At 38.2% G+C, this 21,629-nt stretch overlaps 1 protein-coding gene across 4 annotated transcripts in view; it reads left to right on the top strand.

Moving 5' to 3' along the window:
- TRIO (trio Rho guanine nucleotide exchange factor) overlaps window positions 1-21,629 on the top strand; it is a 224,023-nt gene that overhangs the window by 105,722 nt on the left and 96,672 nt on the right. For all 4 annotated transcript variants that reach the window (XM_042808742.1, XM_042808744.1, XM_042808745.1 and 1 more), the window contains 6 exons: window positions 6,726-6,895; window positions 7,805-7,979; window positions 14,878-15,073; window positions 15,671-15,837; window positions 19,405-19,524; window positions 20,747-20,938. In XM_042808742.1, coding sequence (XP_042664676.1) covers window positions 6,726-6,895; window positions 7,805-7,979; window positions 14,878-15,073; window positions 15,671-15,837; window positions 19,405-19,524; window positions 20,747-20,938 — 1,020 coding nt within the window. The remainder of the gene's footprint in view (window positions 1-6,725; window positions 6,896-7,804; window positions 7,980-14,877; window positions 15,074-15,670; window positions 15,838-19,404; window positions 19,525-20,746; window positions 20,939-21,629) is intronic.

The following is a 21,629-nucleotide window of genomic DNA, read 5'->3' on the forward strand; positions in this document are numbered from 1 at the left end:
TTTTCATTGGAAATACTTTACACTGAATCTATGTTCCTCATCTGTATTAGGGAATACCAGTATTCCTTTCCCCCTGTAGCTTTGTGTAACCTTGACACTTTATGTAGAATTTGACTGCAACTTACCACTGCTACTGTGTCCACTCAGTTTTTTTACTCTATTCACATTCATTAAATCAATTTCTGCAGCTTCTGCTTACCACAGCAGTGGCAAGATCTGTTTGATACGTTCCAGAAATAACAGACTTTTGCTCTACCTTTGCCCAGAACAGCCATATAGTGCATATGCAGCAGCATGTTATGATGCATTTTGGAAATGCTGGCTTTCTGTGGCCAGGTTATTACAAGGTGGTAGATCTTCCTGTGTCTTAGAAACATCATAAGGCAGAGTACAAGTTCTCAGATTCCTCATGAACCAACCTCAATAGACCATATTTCTCACTGAGATTGAAGAAAGAGTGGATTCAGGGAAGCCTGAAGTAGTGTTAGGTGATGTTATTGCAGTTACTCATTTTGCTTATTGGTGATCCAAGCAAATCTGTTGTTTCCTATACATTAATTCTGATTTTAGTTTTGTACATTTGTGAATGTTGACTTTTTAGTTCCCAGTCAGTGAGAAATTTCAGTCTTTGCAAAACATTTCAGCGAGTGAAGTGATGTAGTTAAGGTGTATTTAAGGTGCTGGGGATCATAAATATTCCCATGAGAGTCATTGTATTGAACATACTGTGTTCAGGCTGATTCCTAGCCTGGAGATGAATGAAATGCAACTGATCACCCAGTGCTGTTGACAAACTCAGATGAGATGTTGTGCAAGAAAAATCACATAGGTGAAAAATACATTTTCTAAGTAAATAGTTATCATAAAAGCTTGACTGCAAATCATAGGAGCAAAAGCCACAGTAGTCTTTGTTTTGAAATCTGCCATCAAGTAGCGATGAGCAGAATTTTGGCGTGAATTCAAATTTTTACATTCTTTCTCACTCTCTCTCAGCTCACACAACATTTATGAGTGAGAAGACTGAAATCATGGCCAAACCAGGTGTTTGTAGCAGTGCCAAAGCAGTGCAACAGATATTTTTCTAACTGGAGTGAAGTGTGGGAATACAGACCAGGGCTGAATGTTCATGGAAGAGAATGGTCTGTTGGCTTTTTGTGTATATTCTGACTAGTTGATTGTAAAATAGCTCAGAGCACTTTCTGTGTGTACACAATATGGTTAAGGGTGTTACTAGAATACATCTCTTTCATCTTACTCAAACTAAATTTTGCAGCAGAATATACTGAGGCTGAAAAGAAGACAAGGGAAGTGGAATTGGCAGAGATTTCAAATACAGAAATCCATAGTTCCTGAAGAAAACTAATGAAACAGAAGCCTGTGCAAGCTGCCGAAGAAAGGTGCCAGTGCATAGGAAGGATGAGGAGGCCTTGCTCTGGTTGTAACACAGCTGGTTCACTCACATCTAAGTGTGGAGTGCATTTGATTCAGAAAAGCTTGTTGGTATGGTCTTGCTTTGTCTCATGACTCAGTGCCAGAAATATGCCCTCAATGCATTATCCAGTATAGATAAGCACAGCTTTTCATTAATTTTATCCCAGGGTGAACCTTGAGGTGACAGATCTGCTGTTCTGGTTGCCAGCTGCTCCTGAGTATTTGATTCTGCTGAGCTGGTGATCTCTGGCTTAAATTTGGATGTCATAATAAAGCTGCTGTCTTCAGTGCCGAGAACTGGAGCATGCCCTTTCCAGGCAGCAGACCAGCTTTTTAGCTGATCTGGCAATGTCTATGAAGTGAAATCTCTGCTCACTACATTGATGTGCTAGTATTTCTCAATTTGAGAGTTGGGGGAGAAATGCTTCTTGCTCTTAAAAGAAGCATTCAGCAGCAGTATATTGACGTGTGTTGTTTTTGTGACTTGGTAGGACTGTGTTCCAGTTAACCAGCACACTCTCTCTCTCCTGAGTTTGTCAACACTAGTAGTTACTTTGGCTTTAAAATGGATTTAATTTGATTGGTTGCATTCCAGGTGTTACTGAAATAACATTAAATGCTTTGGAAATGTGAAGCAGAAATAGGCTTCTAAAGCTGTGATGTGGGCATCTTTTTTTTCTTCAGATAAGGAATGGGGCAAGTGGTAACAGGATACTGATAGTCAATGTAATTTAAGGAAGATATAAGAAACTTCATGTTGCTTCAAGGATGAACTTAATCTGAATGAGAAATTGATTGTAATTGTAGAATAGGTTGGAGCTTTAAAATATAATTAATTTTCAAATATATGAATACATTTAATATCTTAAATGTCTCTAAAAGTTAATGGAAGATCAACTCCTGATGTTTTAACATCTCAACTTATTTATTCTTAAGATGCAGTTTTTGTCCAAAGCATGCACTGAAAGCCAAAGCATACAGATCTCAGAACCCCTCTAAGCCCCAACATGCATATTAATTACATTTGGCCCTGTGTGGGTAACAGCTCCTTAAAGAAGTCTGTCTGAGGAGATGCAGACTGCAGCACTGTGCTGCGGGGCATGGGCAAAATGAGGAACTGAGTTTTGAAATGCAGACACTGTGGCCTTTACTTTGTCTTAGCCTACTATAATAGTCAAAAGCTATTATAAAATGAAAAGTAAAGAAAAATTATCTTACGTAAAAACAAAAGTGACAGAGACTTCATAAAACAACTCTGAACTCGGGAAGATATTCATTTATGAATAATTGTTCTCTGATTATATTCAGCAAAATATTGTATGATCTTATTTAGCACCAGTCCTTCAGGAGATTGCAGGGATGAGATTTAAAGAGATGGAGGCCCATGATGCAAATACTGAAACTTCCAGGATGTTGCAGACAATTAAAGTAATACAATCTCAGTGACTAATGGCATGCTCCCAAGAACTTAGGAAAGAGGTAGCACAGGATGCAGGCTCATTCAAGCAGATGTTTCTTAGCCTGTGCTATGTATAGATCAAGAAAAAAAGTGCTGGGTGAAACATTTGCCTGTCAGGGATTCAGAATTTGATTTCCCTCTCCAATTTTAATTCTGATAAGATGTGAAGAGCAGATAAAGAGAGAAGAACCTCATTCTATGGCTGGATTTAGTTACTTACGTAGTTTTCTCCCTGTACATTAAAGCTGTTTTGCCACTGGGTAAAGTTGTTACAAAGGTCACAGGACTTAGTGATTTGGGGATCTTTCTGCTTTTTTTTAGTTTTATTTTTATAGTAAACAGAAAAGCACGAGCAGAGATTGCTCAAAAATTCACACAGAGAAAGTCGGTGTTCTTTTAATGATGAGGGGTTTTTCTTATATCAGATTATTGTTGCTTTCACTATTGGATGGAATCATTCATTACCTCAGAAAATCATTGCAGTATAAAATCTGTAGTTCTGCTCTGCTAAACATGCATGGCTAAGCTCCAATCTCTGTTCTTCTCCCAGTAAACTGTTTGGCTTCTTTTGGGTTTACTGTGCAAGCTTATTCTGGCTCCACCCTTAGGTTTGTATCTGAAAACAAGGTAGTTTATGTAATTTGCAGTATTCCCAGTGCTCATTTTGGTTTTAAAGCTGTATACAAGCCAGCTGACTTGCCACCCATTGTGAACTAAAGTCATCTTAATAAATGGCAGGAATTTATATCCAACTTTGATAACCTGACAGTTCTGTTCATCTGTGGTGGCTTTATTCTAACTTTTCTGGATGAATTGCATCAGATCAAAATTATTTTCAAGGGAAACAATTTGTCAGAAACTGGCTTATTGGGAAAGTGTTAAAAGCTTACCTGGTAATGTATTAGAAAGAATAACTTTTGCTATAAAATTGTCACAAAGCTGTTCAGAAAACTGTTCACTTCAGAAATGGCTTAAATTGTTCTTCTTTCAACAGTGTATGAATCACAGCTAGACAAGCAATGCATGCTAATTACTATCACACTCTTTCTGTGCATTTATAAATTGCCTTTTCTGCCCAAGCAGCGGGTGATCTGGCTAATTAAACAGGCAAACACAGTGTATTTCTGAGCTCTTTGGCACTGTGGGGCCAGGATGCCATGTTTACAGTTGTGCTGTGCAGCTTCTGCACTGAGAAACTATTTCTCTGTTCCTGGTAACAGGCACCAAGCCAGCTAGCATGACATTTGTTGTGCTAGCACCCATGACCAGACAGGTAGGTGGTCATGCTTTCAATTGGCTATGTAGAATGAAAAGTCTGCTTGTTCTGTGCTGGTTTGGTCTCCAGTATCCAGGTGAGCTTTAAGGGATGTATTCCCAAGCAAAGCACATTCACCAGTGTGAAGTGACCCTGCCAGGTCTTCTCCTTCTAGTCACGGAGGTGACTGATGCCTTTGTGAAGAGCAAGAATCACAGAGGTGAGTTTTCCTCTGTACAGGTGAGATGCAGGTGAGACCCAACACTCAGCAGAAAAGACATAGTGGAAAAATTCTTGGACCTACTTTGAGCTGCAGCGCAGTTACTTGTAAGGAGCAAACTTGATACAGTTCAGGATATCCAAAATGACTTCAGTTCTGATCTATCTTTGATAAATGTCTGTGTAAATTTGGCATTTTATAGACAGTGCAGTAAGCATGGGTAAGCTCTTCTAGCTAGCACCAAATGCCTTAGGTTCATAGTCAACAACAAGTGTTACACTCTGAAGTGTGTATTTACACAGTTGCAAGAACTGTATGCACACAGAATCTCCCTTGGAAGCTCTCTAACACAGTGTCCTGTTTCCATGGTTCAGACAGTTTATAAACTAAGAGAAGAATAAAAACATGTGTTCTGGCCATTGAAATCTGAATACAGTTTGCAAATTGTACTGTCAGGCTTCTCGATCTTCGGTTTCATTTGTCTTGAAGTGAAATTTGCATTTCTAAGTATGCATTTGAAAATTTTTTTTTTTTGGATGTTGCAGTGAGTTGTGCTGGAATGAGCGTTGTCTAGTTCTTTTGACACACTTGTTAAGTTCCATTCATTTGTGCTCCTTTTACTAAGAATGACTGCAGTGTCTTGAACTCATGGTGTGTATGACTATGGAATTGCATTCAAATGTGTGAGAGGCACTGTCTGTGAAGCATATAAGTAGTCAGAAGATCAGAATGTGTACAAATACGAGGTTTTGGGTTTTGGAGAGTTTGGGGTGTTTCTTTTTAATACATTTGTAGAGAAGAATTTGGTTAAAAACCATGAACTTTTCCTTATATTTGAAAATATAACAAGAGCTACACTAAAAACCTAACTGAAGAGGCACGTAAGGCTTTAAGAAATTAAAAAGAAGCAAGCAAAACAAATAAAGAAATACTAAAACCACCACCAACAAAAACCTAGCATTTGATTTGAAAATAAAGCTGCAATGGAACTTCTTAATTCAAGATTAGAGTTCTTCACTGAGTTCTGTGTTTTATTTTAACACCACTGGTAGTTACCTTTATGATCAGGACATTATACAAAAGCATGAAAGGAGTGTTTCCTAGAGAATGTTAAGCAAAGAAGTAAAGCATTTGTCTTACTCTCTTTGAAGTTAAGCCATGTGGATTACTTATTGGCTGCATTTTAATTGTTAACTTTTAATTAGTTTCAAGATTAACGAAGTCTGTTTATATCTCTAAATTGTTTAAAGACAAATTCAAATGAAGACAAAAGATCTGTCAATCAGAACAGAATTCTACTTTCAAGATAAAAAGGAGATTTCAATCCTTGTTCTTGGAAGGCAGGGCTGTAGGTGTGATGATAATATGGGGAGGAGAGGCCTGATTTGGCAGCTTCCTGTGAGAGCAGCTGTTGCATTGTGCTGCGAGTGCACACTGGTGTTGCGGGGGACAGGCGTGTGCCCTCTTTGAGCACTGTGTTATTATCACTTGCCCTATAGGTGTCTGATGGTTTTTTGGTGAATAATTTCCACACAGAGCTTAGGATGCAACAATTGTTTGTTTTTTTTTTTTTTTGTTTTTTGTAAAATTGTGGAAAGAACACAGTGGAATTCAAGTGTCTGGTAGTGATGCATTGCTCGCCTATACCTAGAGATTTTTCCATAAACTGCAGTGTGTGAGCAGTTCTGAACGGGGTGTGTTAAGTGGGGAAAACAAAGCCAAAAAAGTTGGTGTAATTACTTGCAGTGTTTTTTTGTTGTAATAACATGAAATTGAAAACAACGGGGTAAGCACCATAGCTGTAGAGATCATGATAGAAAAATAACTCCTCACGGCAGATTTCACTCTGTATATTGTTTTCTGAAATGCTTTTTCCTTTTTCTGAAGGCCATTGAAAAGTGTCATGTTATCTGTGTGCGTGTGTCAGCCTGGCAGTGTAAATTTGATGGTGGCTACAATACATCTCCCTTCCTTCCTTCCTTCCTTCCTTCTCTCAGGGAGTGTTACCATAGCATTTCCCTCCCGGTGACTTTCTCGCAGAGCTGCAGATGGGATTCTCACTATGAGCTCTCTGCTGCTCAGTCGGATACACTTAGTACTGTAGAAGGAAAATGAGAAAGAAAGGGTGACTTAGCAACACGGATAAAGCTTTCCTGGTATTTCCAGGACATGAAAACCTTATTTGAAGCAAAGGCTCATTTTTATTAAATTGAAGATGGGGTTTTTCTATGAAAAGAAGCAAATACTGTTTCTTCCCGTCCATTTTCTCCCATCCAAGCAAATTGATTTGCAACAGTGACTGCCTGATCCTGGTGCTTATTTTTCTTTTTTTTTTTTTTTTTTTTTTTTTCCTTCTTCAGTTGTGGACATGGCTTGAAGAGTTGCAGAAAGAGCTGCTTGATGATGTCTATGCAGAGTCTGTGGAGGCTGTCCAAGACCTGATTAAACGTTTTGGTCAGCAACAGCAGACCACTCTGCAGGTTACAGTCAATGTTATAAAAGAAGGAGAAGATCTCATACAGCAACTAAGGTAAAACAAGTTTTAATTTAAATCTCTTCTGGCATAAGTCTGGCATTCTGCAAGGCTTAGTTTCTATTTTGAGAGCAGAGATAATGACTGCATGCTCTGACCTATAAATAAAATTTGTAAATATTAAGACTGCTATTATGTTTCATTCTGTTCTGATGGTCTGTAAGTCTATTTGCAGGAAGCTCAGCTTATAAACACTACCTTCATAAAAGGGAGACTTTGTTTACGTAAGCTACCTTTGTAATAGGAGAAGTTGTATGCCTTTGTAGTCTGGGAGATGCAGGGCTCCACAGTTTTTTGAGTTCTGAGCAGCAGACTTCTCATAAAGAGACCCTTGAAATTGTTTTGCAGTCTAATATGTCACATTTTTGTAGTGATGACCATCAGTTTGCAGTCTATTTGTTAAACAATAATGTAAGTAAACTTGGGACACATCTGCAATGGTACATCTCACATTTGCTATGGGATTTGATCTTAATGTACCTGAATTTGTAGAAGTTTTTGTATTGCAGTAAAATACTTGTTAATTATTTTTTAATATCTCATATTGATTTTTCACTGCCAGGAAGATCCAGTGAAGTAAATAGTTATCATATGCCACTTCCTTTTCACAAAGAAAGAGCTTCTCTCTTTTAAACTTTATTCTTCCTGTAAGCAGAATGTCCTTAAATGCTGAAGTGGTCAAAAAAATGAAAGTAATCGTATTTTCTTATGCTTTTTCAAGTATTAAAACATAATTTGGACTCCTATTAACAAAATATAAAGGCTTAACTTGCTTGTAATATGATTAGCACTAACTTTTTCTTTAAAAAGCCCTATATTTCATGGTCATGTGTATCATTCAAACTGTGCAGTTTTCTTTTTTTAATAACTGTCTTCCCTCCCCTCTCCTATCTCTGCTTTCAATAGGGATTCGGCCATTTCTAGTAACAAGACCCCCCATAACAGCTCAATCAACCACATAGAGACAGTCCTGCAGCAGCTGGATGAGGCCCAATCTCAGATGGAGGAGCTGTTTCAAGAACGCAAGATCAAGCTTGAGCTGTTTCTGCAGCTCCGCATATTTGAAAGAGATGCAATAGATGTAAGTGTCTGCCCTTGAAGCTACACAGCAATTCTTTTGTTGTTGAGGAACACCAAAATTCTGTAGTTGCATTGGCATGTGATACAAGTGAATGATAAACCTTTTTTCTTACTGAACTAAGACTTTTGGCTTGTATGTGAAAGTCTCAGAAGAGAGTAGAGCTGGGCTCTGATATTATTTCCAGCTCTGATTGCCTCCCAGTGCACGTTTAAGCAACTGCTGTGTGTCTTGTGTAAAATTGTAACATACCATTTGCTTTATCTGCCAAATGTGGTTTGAATATCAAGGTGCCTTGATACAACTAGTATGACTACATATATGACTACTATATGACTTAAAAGACATGCAAGGTGATTTAGTACAAAAACTCTAAACTGTTGCTTTAGCAATATCACTCTTCTTTCTTTTTGAAATCAGCAGCATGTTTTTCAGTTGACAACTGTAAGTGGTATTCAGAATTCTTTGGAGATATTGTATAAAATCTCCCTTACTCTCGCCTTCTCTCCACCTCTCAAATAAGAATCTTTTCCATCTCTGAAAATATCAAAAAACTGGTGCCACACCCCTGCAAGACTTCAGGCGGTTTTTGGATTGTACACATTTTGAAGGAGGGTTGCATCTATATCAATTGGAAAGGTTCTGTTTGCATGCGTGGATATTCATGGAAACAAATGTCAAAATCCACATGGAGCTTATGTTACATAGTTACTTTAAAATTCAGCTAAGTTGACTATGAATGCTATACACAGTGACTGAAATTGAGTTGGTACTTCTAAAGGTTAATGGTTATCCTCTGGAATGTGATCTTGTTTGGCTATATGATGGCTTACCTTGACATTCTGGAAACCAGGAATTATAATGTTATAGGAGCTACTAAATTTACCTCTTCCCTTGTACATAAGTAAAAGCCACAACTGTTGATTACATGCAGATGGTGTAAGGACAAAGAGACAATTATCAGAAGTGATAGCTCTTAAGATTTTTTTGTTGTTGTTCCTTAAAATCCGGATTAAATACCTTTGCTGGAATCTAGTTTAGTTAGACAAATTGTCAGGTGCAGGCCAGGCACAGGCAGACACAGTTCCTTGATTTGTGCCCTTGGAGGAAGTGAGACTGTACACTCCACAGTAATAATAACTTCAGTGTAAAGGAAGACTAAGAAGCTTCTCTATTTTAGTATTCACATTGCAGAGGTGAAACTAGTCTGCAGAGACTTCACTACTTAGATTGGGAGTTGTTGTCTTGAGTATGGAAGGGAAAGGCTTGGCAGAACTGTGATTGTAGTAATTAATTGGCTGACTAATGTGTGTGGAGGGACATTAAAGGCATCTCCTTTTATAAGATCATCAGCATTTTTACAGTCAATGCAAAAGTGATCTCCAGTGGGTGGTGAGGCACTGGCACAGGCTGCCCAGAGAAGCTGTGGATGTTCCACCCCCAGAGGTGTTCAGGGCCAGGTTGGATGGGGCCCTGGGCAGCCTGATGCAGTGGGTGGGAGCCCAAAGCACAGGGTTGGAGATTGACCATCTTTAAGGTCCCTTCCAATCTAACCCCATTTGTGATTCTGTTACGAGATTCTTTGATTCAGTGTTTGATGGGGTTGGTATGATATTCTCAGAATACTTGTATTGAGGAAGTGACAGCTGCGGGGTACAAGACATACTAAGAAAGTTAAAGAAAGAGCTATGTTCAGAGTTTCAATGAAGTTGATAAGGAGATTGCTCTGTATTGTAGGTTGCCTGAGCCAGAATTTCTGTAATGCAGAAAGCTAGATGCAGAAGCCTGGCTTTGCAGATGTGTTCTAGTTCTCCAGTGCAGACTGGCATCACGTAGATAGTAGTACTTCTGTCTATATTGGTGATGTCCATGAGGTTTTACAGTGGAAAGCTGTATATCTTAACTTCACAGGTCTTGCTTTTTCTAAACCTGACAGTTGGCATGCTTCACATTTTGGCCTATGAAATATAAAGCTAAGTACCACTTACTGCATTAAAAGAGTTACCGTGTTTTGTTTATATGAATTGGAAACGAAAAAATGTCACTTACTTAGGATTGCCGAGGAGCCCTCCCTGGAAGAAACTAGGTTGTGATAATCCTGGCTGCCAAGCATCTTCAGCACAGTGTTGATTGCTTTGCTGTCTCTGCTTCCTCAGCAAAGCATGTTTCTCTTTTCCCTCTCCCTGAAGGCAAACATCTGTTTGGAAACTTCCGGGAAGGAATGCAAGGACTAGTTCCAGGTCAATTGTGTGAAAGCAGAAGTTCAGCTGAAGTAATGCGATCTGAAAGAGCCAGATACCACCGATGAACTTTCAGACATTGTTTTGACCTCCTCTGCCCAGTCACTTAAGTCTTGGCTGTAGTGGCAACTCACTCAGGGGTGCATCCTAAGAGGATTTCTGAGTTTTTCTGGAAGGCAAGTGGTGTTTCTAGCTTGTCTTACTGTTTGCAGAATGGCACAAGCTAAAATGGAACAAAGGGCTCCCTTAGACACTGCAGGTTCATACTGTGCAGCTGTGCTTCTTGGGACAGTGGTGGAATTTGCTGACAAAGTTACTCATCCTTTTTTTGTCCCTTTTCTTTCCTTCAGTACTGAAATATTCTTTCTTTTAGTTATTGACTTTTATCCTGTAACTTCCTGGGTTCTCCTGCTCTTCTGATACTGGTGTAATTACAGCAACATCTCCATTTTGCTTCTTAGCATATGGACCTTCTCTATCCTTGCTGTTTGTCATGAGGTCCTTGAAGGACTCTGTTTTGAATGCCTGGATTGACTAAACGCAGGAAGGAGCAAAATAATGTACACAGAGAGTCTGGTGTTAGAATGAAGAAGTATTTGTAGCATAAGAAGGCTGTGTATGGACCTAGTGAGCCACAGAGTAGCTCTGGTGGCAATGAATGCAGTCTAAAACATATTTGTTTCACTTCTGTGTGCATTTTTCACTTGTCCATCTCTTAAATACCTCTGTACATATGTCAGGACTTCACACAAAGTATGTTGCACACTTTCTAACTCACAGTTTTATCTCTACTCTATTTTTGGATGGTACTTTCAAGATGTTTGTGAAGTCATCCAACTGAAAAGGCAAGGATGCAGAGGGCTGGATCACAGAGACTTAACTCTTCTCCCTTTTCAGTTTACTCTTTTTCTTTCTCCTCAGCTCCTAATATTTTCTAGGTCCTAGTTAGCATTTAGTTGCTACAAGAATGCAGTTAGACTCTTTTGAGAAGACCTGTGGTTCTTTATTGTTTTCCCATTCAGTAAGAGTCTGCATTTCTTCTGTTACACTCTGCCTTATTTCCTGCCCGTGCTTCCTAACTTTTAGCAAGTAAAAATGCTTGACAGACATCTCAGACTCTGCACTAGGAACTCCTAGAACAAATTCTGTGGTAAGTAGTTCCCCTGTGTTTTTGTGGGTTGTCCATTTCCTGAGAGCAGTATTAATTTGCGGTTGTTTCTCTAGTTGTCTATTAGTCATTCACTTTTTTGTTTAATTAATGCTAACTACCTTGATAAAACTTTCAGAGCAGGCTCCTACTGAAAAACAAAGTGTCACTTGTAAAGCAGAACTTGCAGGAGAAGCCTTGAAGAATGCAGGCGGGGCTTAACATTTTATTTTTGTCCTTAACTTGGCACTCAGTAAGTTTCAGATTTGCACAGTGCATTCCTAATGGCTGAAATCTTGAGCCACCTTATTACTGCTGAAAGAAAATAAGGTCTTTTGCCATTGTTAGGAACCCCAGCTGTGATGTGCGCTATGACTTCTTACCTTCTGAATGGATATAGGACCATGCTGACATTATTTATTTGAATCATAGGTTTCCTCATCTTTTAAAAGGGCAGGGAATGTCATGTTCTTGTACAGGGTCTTTCAAACTACTTCAGATGAAGTATAGGCCGTGATCTTAACCCCACAAAATAGCATGGGAACAAGTTACCATTTTTGCTATTGTTCTTTGTTGTTGTTGTTCTTTGGATACAGGATCAGTGAAATCTCTTTGCTGAAGTTGCACACAGTGTTGACCTCTTTAAACTACCTGTCATTTTTATCAGACAAATCTGAGAATAGTGTGAGGGGACCTGATGGCTCTAATCTACTTAAAATAAAAATTTTATTAATATAAAAAACTGAAGCTTAATCACAGCAATCTCCTGTGGTATGTCAGTTTAAAATGTCGATTGCTGTATTTTCACCCAAATTAATAGTAAGGTAGGCAAGTTGTTGGGCTTGGACCTGAGGGGTGGTGGATTGGATTTATTTTTAAAACAGTGACACAAATGAGCCCCATTAGATAAAATCCATTTTTTCAGTTATGTTTAGGAAGTCAGTGTCTGAAAGACACTGGAGTTTTGCAGTCTTCTTCAACACATGGTTTTCTGTTTCACCAAGTCTTAACTACATTTATGAATATTTTTAGCTGACCTAGATGAAAATGAGATGGTAAATCTGATTTCTGAGGTCTTTCATAATGCAGAGGATAATTTGAGGAAGCAACTTTTAGATGTTTTCCATGGTTTTTAGAGAACTATGAACATAGTGTTATCCCAAATGGAGAGCTGCTGGAAAGCGTGCTCTTGTTGATCTTCATGGTGACTATGGTGAAGAGTAACACCACTATCACTTGGAACCTTGTTATGAAGTTTGGGTATTCTGTTCTGTAATGGAGCTTAGGAAATGCATCACACTCATTGAGCTTTATCAGTGTTAGAAAAAGTATAAAATTAATCAATTTTACAGACAAGAAAACTGTGGCAACACGTTTTCACGAGAAAAATAAGAAAACATCTTGCTACTCTTTACCCTCTCTCATATTTCACAGGGTAATTCATGTAGTTTTTCATTGCTCAGCATTATTAATTTTGAAAGGGCATTTGCTGGTATGTGTGCTAGAAGGAGGATTTTGGAACTCCTGAAGATTAGCTGGAAGGAGCAGGCCTAGGTGCATGAGAGCAGAAAAGGAGATTACCTGGAAGTAAGAAGTTTATCAGGCTGGACTGAGGTTCTGACAGGCTGACTCCTGTTCTTACCCCTGCCATCAAAATGGTTCCAAAGAATGTTTATCAATCAGGTGATAGGCGCTTTATATATAAAAATATAAATATAAATATATATATACAGGCTGGACTGTTAACAAGACTGGAAGTTTGTGAAATATTTCAAGTCAGTCAAGAGGAGAGGAAGATCAGAGGGAGATAATGATGAGACAGGTTGGATATGGATCAAGTAAAAGAGAAACAAATGAGGGAGTTGTGTAGGACTTTGTGAGAGGGGAAACCTGTGCGCATGTGGAGAGGAAGCCACTCATAACTCCTAAGTAAATTGTGTGTGTTGTTTTAAGTATACAAAGGAGAGATGAAAGAAGCTTTAAGCAGTAGCTAAAGGCTTTGTCTTCTATATTTTCTTTCATCCATTGTCCTTCAGCTTTAGTGTTTTTACTATTGCCTGTGAAATGTGAGCTTGTCTGCCTGTTTGTGCTTGGGTAGAGCAGGCTGAATGGGGTTAGAGTTTGTAAGTAACTATCCTGATTGTTGGGTGCATTTTTTTTATAGTACCATTTAAGTGGAATGGGAACAAGCCATCAAGAAAGATCGTAGCTGGCTGCAGAAACTTTGTAGAGTTTATTTGACTTTGCTTCCTTTTAAATTACTGGATTTTTCTAAAAGGTTTATTTTTCCAGGGTTTCTGTTGAAGTTACTGAGACAGTTAAACTACACAACTGTGATGAACCACTTGGAAAGTGTAGTGACAGACTCCTGCTCACAACAGATATTTATGCAGATAGCAATTTTGCCATTAATGCCAATTTGGCAGCAGACTGTCATTTTTGCTGTGTCTTGCTATAGGAGTGGGTGTTTCCCTTCCCCATCAATTAACATTCTTCTTAACATGTTGATTTGCCCTACTCCTAAAACTGTAGAATTCAAGAGCTAAGATGGTCTTTCTTCTTGATATCTACAGTTTTGCTTTCCCAGTGATCTGCAGTAACTTGTGGCAAAATTCTGTTGAAGACTTTGGAAAAATATATTTGATCAAAGGCTTAGTGGTAACTAGGCAGGCTTGTCTGAAGTAAGTAATGGGTGTATCAAAGAACTGATTCCATCCATTCTGATCAACAGAAGTTGTAAGCATTATCTGTTATACCGAAAAACTGTTCTGTATCTCAATTAAAAGGAGTGTTTTATGTTTTCAGCCAGGTTTTGGTAAACACACTTGTGTGGATGAGCAAGGAAGGCTTTCCTGTTATGATACATATGTAAAGAAAATTCAAAACAACAACAAAAAAAAACAAACCTTAATCCTCTTCTCTGGACATTTTATGGTGGAGAGTAAATTCCAGAATTAGTGTAGCTGAATGATTTATCCTTGCAAATTTAACTGCGATGTATTACTTCTTATTCTTGCTCCATTCACTAAGTATCCTGCCGTCTGTGACAGGCAGTGCTTCTCAGTTGTTTGTTAGAAGTTGATGGTGTTGACAGAGTCTAAGCTGGCACTTGATGTATGAATTATTGCTCGGTGTAGCCTGAAGAACAGAAAGAATGTTTTAAGTCAACAGTTTCCTTTAGAAGTGGAGATAATATTTTAAATCTGTTTCACAAGTGATGTGTAGATGAGCAGATACTTCAAACAGTGCTGGGATACCCACAGTATTGGGGACTTTGAAAAGGCACAGATTGGTTGAAGGAGAGTTGTTGTGTTTATCAAATACATTCTTTTGGATTGTTTACCAAAGCTGAAAACCCATGTGGAAATGAGCCATGTCTGAACTATATCAAACCTGATCAGTGAATTGAATCAACAAGTGATGCGTTCCCAACTGCCATCTTAAATGCAACGTTGGAAATAAACATACATTGTATAATGGATTAGTGAATATTGTCTTCCTCCTTTTCTCTCAGATAATTTCAGACCTCGAGTCTTGGAATGATGAGCTCTCTCAACAGATGAATGACTTTGATACTGAAGATCTTACAATCGCAGAACAAAGGCTCCAACATCATGCAGACAAAGCCCTGACCATGAATAATTTGACCTTTGATGTCATCCACCAAGGACAGGATCTGCTGCAATATGTCAACGAAGTGCAGGCATCTGGTAGGATGGCTTCTTCATAAGGTTTTATAAGATCTTCCCAGTTGACTTTCTATGGAATGTCTAAAAATCGTAGATGTGCTGGTTAAATGTAAACTGGAGAGATGCAGATATTGCTTTTTTTTTTCTTTGGACTCAAATCATTTGGTAGCATTGGTGAATTTATGTTGTCATTATGCTGTGCAGTTGTTAAGTAGGAGTTGGCAACACCTGAAAATGTTTTCTTTTCTAAAAAACAGAGTCCACGCAGGAAGTAATTAAAATTAGAGTAAATGATAAGGAGTTAAGCAGAGCAATTTCACAAAGTTATAATTTTCAGCAAATCTTCCTTTCTGATTTGTTGCGGTCCTTCAACTGATGTTCTTTACCTGTATTCAGTTACCTAGGCTAAATCTCAGGCTTTTTAAAATAAATTAAAAAAAAGTAGTAATAATAATTTGATATTTTCAAAACTGTGCAAAAAAAACCCTGTGCTTATTTAAGCAAATGCTCAAGGTTACATTTTGAGAGGGAACTGGAAAAGTAAGTTTACAGCAGTTGAAATGGCCTTGTATGTCTTGGAAAGCCTTAACTCTATTATAAACGATTGTCTGCTAACAGGTGTTGAGCTGCTTTGCGACAGGGACGTAGACATGGCAACTCGTGTTCAGGATCTGCTGGAGTTTCTCCATGAGAAGCAGCAGGAGCTGGATGTAGCGGCCGAGCAGCACCGCAAGCACTTGGAGCAGTGCGTGCAGCTGCGCCATCTGCAGGCGGAGGTCAAGCAGGTAGGAAGTCGTTGTGCCCGGAGCTGGGGCAGCAAGGGTGTTTTCATACCTCTTGGAAGTGTAATCCTGTAAGTAGAAATGAAGTATAACTTACATAAAGTCTTGCATTTGGAGAAAGGAAGGAACGACTTTGATTTGAAAATCTAAAGAAATTTCATCCAGTGTTAATGTTGAAGTGATTTTTTTCAATTTGCATTAATGATCCCTATTTATATGTGGATATAAGTCACGTATTTGAATTTCAGCTTATTGTTATGTAGATGGGATACTATCTTTTTATCAAAGATTGTAACAAGGTCTTCATTTGATTTTTCTTTCGATTTTGGTTTGGTTTGGGTTTTTTTGCTGCCAAAACTGACGCTACTGCTATTGTATTCTCACACTTTACGTAAATATAGCTTTGTAGTCATGTCAGATTGGTGGATTGGGACACTACAGAAATTTTTCTACAGAGCTCATCCCTCAAGTTATCGTAGTAATACCAGAAAACTCTCTTTCTGGCTTCATTTTTGGTTGCATACTTGCAAGGAGTCTTTTCAGTACTCAGTAGAGGAACTTTAAGTGTAGTTATGTTACAGTTCAGATTGATTTCTGTGACAAGTTAATTCTTGTCTAATATGCATAGGTTTACTGTGAGCACAAAAAAGCAGATAAAAGCATCCAGTGATACTTCTCCCTCAACTAAGTACCAGTTCTGCTTTGTGGCATAGAATTTTTGTGCATCAACCCTCAAGACTAGAAGGAAAAAAAATAGGGCCAGAAGACAAACAAATTTAAAGAAATCCTACAAAGAATTTTCTTTGTCAACCTGATATGTAATAGGTGGAGAGATGGTAAAAACAGACAAAAAATTACTGTGTAGGAAAACCTCAAAAGACAGGAGGAGAAAAGGATGCTCACCAAAGTAATGAAGGGACAGCTGTATGTAGAAGAAGCAATGTGGAAAGGAAAATGTCACTTTATACAGGATAGGGACATAAAAGTAGAAACAGAGAAATAGTTGAGAGCATCTGACTCAGCCTGAACTTCACTTGCATTTTCCAGCCAAACCTTTGATCACCTGAGATATATAGCTACTGGATTATTTACTACTGCAAGTACTCCCATATACTCACTTAGTAGAATGAATGCTTTGAGTGCCTTAACATGCAGCATCTACATGGCTCAGATTCTTTGTTTTGATTATAGTATATGTTCTTGGATGCACCTATGTGTTTATATGTTTAGAGCAGTGTAGTCCAAGCTTGAATCCTCAGGAATACTTTGGGATGCCTTGGATTCACACATTCAGATCTTATGTCTTGGTGCATATACAGTCCACAGTGTTTTGAGTGTCTTCAAGAATACTGTTCAGGATGAGTATGCTGGCACTCCATATAGTGCCATATGGATATGAAAACTTCAGTTGGACTGCATGCTGAAACAGGTGTGTCTCATGATCATGATCAGTTAAAGTAAAAATCACTTTAAGAAACGAAACTTAAATCAAGCATTTACTAATACAGCCACTCTTTCAAGTGTTCCAAATTCTCTGTTTCATTTCCACAATTTTGCTGTTGGTCTATTGATGCTTTCCTAACCTGCTGAAGAGTAGGAGAGGAAAAGATGTGTGGAGTGTGTGGTCCGCTCCAACAGTGAGGTGATGGGAGTGTGCCAATAAACAGTAGAAGATAGCAGCCTTGGGAAGGAAAACAGGCTCGCTGCTTACTGGAGCTTATGTTAGCCCTTTAAGTCAGAGCAGAGGGGAAGAGGAAGGGCAAGGAGAAAGTACTGGCAATAACTTCCTTCATGCAAATCCCACCTGCATTTCCATCCTAATCTGCAGCAAGCAGGAGTGTTAATCAGTGTGTTTGAAGTAGCAAGTTCTGTGTTAGCGATCTGCTGTGTGTGATAGTATGCCAAGTCAAGTGGCATGAATTAGTGCTGTTTAAACATTCTACTTTGTAAATTTTCTAGAGAAGGCCAAATGCATTTTAACACAAAAGCTGTGTGTTTTGTCATACTATAGCTGGAAGAATTAATTTTTAATATAGAAATCTAGCTTAGAAATGTTTTTATAAGAAAAAGCAGAAATTAAGAAATGATTTTAAAAATTTGCCTGTTGTGTTCTTCGAGACAAGTCAGTTCCCCTGAGTTTAGTTTCTGACTGTTGGACCTATATAGTTCCTAGGAATTTTCCCCTTTTCTTGCTCCTGATGCCTGCCTTGGCTTGTTTCCTTGAGTGCTAGCAACTCCTAGGTGTCTTAAGTAGATTCCCAGTATTTTTCATGGCCCTCTTTGCCCTGTGCTGTGATCTGGAAGCCTTTCCTTGCATAAGAAAAGGCCAGAAGCTTATGTTTGTAGATAGAAAATCTGATGTTGGAGCAGAGATTATGCTTTTGCTTTTGAAGATGAAGCAAAATGAAAATGGAAAAGATACATTTATTGGAAAACATCAAATTGCAGTGTAAGATGGTCTTGATGCACTTGATGCAGAATTGTGCTGCACATTGGATATGCATCTTATTAGAGACAAATACAGAGCATGGTGTACTTGCAGAAATAATCAGCTGAACAAACATAGCACGGGACAACAATTTTGCAGAAGAGTTCACAGACAACAGTGAATAACCTGAATTATGCCCAGCTTTACTCAGAAATTGAAAGTTTTTGACTGGAGTGATAGTTATCAGCTGGAGAGAGCTCATAAAAAGATTAGTGAGAAAAATTAGGAAGCTAAGCTCATACGGGAGTGGTTGAAGACTCTGGGGTCAATGATGAGTGGTGCCTAGAGGAAAGAGTAGAATAACTTTCTTGAGGGAAAGGAGACGGAGAGAAAAAAATGATGCTGAAGGCGATAAAACGTAATTGTATTATTGTTTTTTTGTAGACAGGATAAACCAGGTGAGCTACAATTTAGGCAAGAGAGATTCGAAAGTTAGACATTAGGAAGAAGACTCATGATAAAAATGTCTGGTGAAAGTGTGGGATGCCTGTTACTGAAATTCCAAATAATGAAAATGCACAGAGGGAGGGGCCTTAAGGTTACACATGCTGTCGACAAGGAATGTGCTGTATGATTTTTTGAGGTTTCTCTCCACCATGGAATTCTTCTGTATTTAGTGCACGAGTCAGGAAGGCACTTGCTGAAAATCAAATATCTTCAAGCAATAAGAAAACACACAACAGTCGCATTTTTCTCAACAGTATTTGGAATTATTTTCTTTATTTTCACTAAGCTGCATGACCTCAATTTTTGTTACCGACTCTGGCTCTTCAGCAAATATTTGTAATTCGATCCTGTTTTCCAGAGGTCATTCAGAAAACACAACCTTGCTTCAGTAAAAACTGAAATCACGAACGTGTTATGGTTGACTGAAAGACACAAGCTAAGTGAAACAGGCACTTTATTCTAGTGAATGTCATTGTGTTATATTGAATGTATAATTGACTGTGAGAATATAGGTAGTAAACTATTTAGTCAACAATTTGAGAACCATGTTTGTCCATAAATGTTTTTGTCAGTGATGCTTTTCTTACTAACTGGCAGCAGAACTGCGCATTTCAAGGTCTTTTCCTTTGTTACAGGTCTTGGGCTGGATCCGCAATGGGGAGTCGATGTTAAACGCTGGCCTTATCACTGCTAGCTCTTTGCAAGAGGCAGAACAGTTACAGAGGGAACACGAGCAGTTTCAACATGCAATAGAGGTAAAAGCACTGTTTCAGTGACTGTCACCAAGAATTTCTGTGTTGCATATCATTGCACTACGGAGATGTAAGGGATGTTTCCCCTTTTTATTGCAATAATATAATGCTAATTATTAATGTTGAGAATAAACGAAGCTGCACATATCAGTGTTATGTATTCTTATTTTAGAAAATCAAAATGTGTGTGTATGTTCTGATATGGTCTTTTAATGCTTCCATTTTTGTTCAGATTTTACTGAAATTTGGCCATGTGTCCTCCCCCCTGCCTTGATTTCAAACTAAATATATTGGATTGGTCATCTGAACAAAAATTATGCAGAGCTCTTAATCAGTGGAACATGGTTTTAGTAATTTGTATGCACTGTTGAGGGACTTGTGCTGACATTGATTGGATGTAATGTTCTTTTTAAAGAACTTTAGCTGAAAATATAATGTTCTGGTTGTTTGGAAAATTATTCTTGTAGTCTTGTAGTAGTTGTTTCATGTTCTGCAATTTTTATGAAGTTCTGTGTTTTACTCTCTGTTTTTTACAGTTTGAGCTACGTGTACCCTCATTTTGAGAGCTTTGGTAACTTTTAAGTATAAAAATCATATGACCTTTGGGTTTTCACCAGTTTAAGGATAGGTGATGAGAAACGTTGAATTCTGTGGTTTTTGGGTCACTCTGGATTCAGATATAATCATGCTTAGTATAGTTTAATGCTGAAGAATTTAGGCAAGTGTATGTTTACACAGAGAACTAAAATGAAAACTTTGCTGGTAATGAAGCTCTACGTGCTTGCACCTTTGTTTAATACTAATGCACAATAGACTGCCTTAAAGCTTTGTGGACAGAAATAGCAATCAAGTCGAAATAAGATAAATCGTTTCCATCTCTATTTTTTCCCTCATCCTCATATTGAAGGAAAAGAAAATCAACTTGGAATTCATGATTATAGAGAAATTTGTGACATAAATATGAGGTGTGTGACTGAATATTATGCAGTAGTTTTCATTATAGGCAGCTAATCGCTGTTGATTTACTGATTAATCTCCATAGGATTTATTTTCTTTCTGTTGGCATAGTGAAGTTGTACAATGACTAATATTAAGCAGTTCTATTTAGTTTATGAGTGTATGTGTATAGAAGTGTCACTGACAGAGTGGAAATGTGAGCCTTTGCAGTCTTCAAGAAAATGAACTCAATTGCCCTGCTGAACTCCTGAATTCCACCTCTTTTCAGAAAACACATCAAAGTGCCCTTCAGGTTCAGCAGAAAGCAGAAGCAATGCTGCAGGCTAATCACTATGACATGGATATGATCAGGGAGTGTGCAGAAAAGGTTGCTTCCCATTGGCAACAACTGATGCTCAAGATGGAGGACCGTCTCAAGCTTGTGAATGCCTCTGTTGCCTTCTATAAAACTTCTGAACAGGTACAGAAATGCTATTTGATCTGTTAGCTTTGGTTAATTCTTCACTGTGGCATAAAGCAGCACTATCTAGAAGACTTAGTTAACTAGATTTGGTTATATTCACTTTTATTTACTCATTTATTACAAAAAATGCAAACAGCAAATTATTTTCCCGGCTGCCTTAGGAACACAAACCATGTGTTTCTAAATAAACAGTACACAAATTGGGGTAACTATTAATGGACTACAGTATTTGGTCAGGGTATGTTTGCTTCAGTTAGCAAAATTCGAAGAAGGTACATTACCAAGGGCGAAGTGCAGTAGTTATTAGTGAAGATTCAAATCTCTGTCAACCTCTCCTGTCTCTCTCCCCTTTAACATTCTTCAGATTCTTAATTGAAGAAAGGCTTGTAAAACGTTTCCAAAATGAAATGCACTGTATGAGTGTTTAATTGAGTTTCTGTTTGTATCAAGATATTGCTTAAACCATAAGCAAGTTGCACGGAGGTTTAAAGGAGGTATTTCAGATGATTATTGTGGTTTTTTGTATGAAAGTTAGAGAAGAATCAATTTAATTTGATTAGTCAGCAGGTCAGTTAGTGAGGAGGTTGGTAAGGCTGCTTCCTCTGTAATAATGTTTGATGCTCATCCTATACTGCACAGATAGAGAGATAGGAGAAAATCAGCTTCATTAGAAAGAGCCTCTTCAGCA

This window comes from Centrocercus urophasianus, unplaced genomic scaffold (genome assembly GCF_019232065.1).
Source record: "Centrocercus urophasianus isolate 14NV4802_14NV808 unplaced genomic scaffold, USGS_Curo_1.0 seq_11, whole genome shotgun sequence".
Classification (NCBI taxonomy): Eukaryota; Metazoa; Chordata; class Aves; order Galliformes; family Phasianidae; genus Centrocercus; species Centrocercus urophasianus.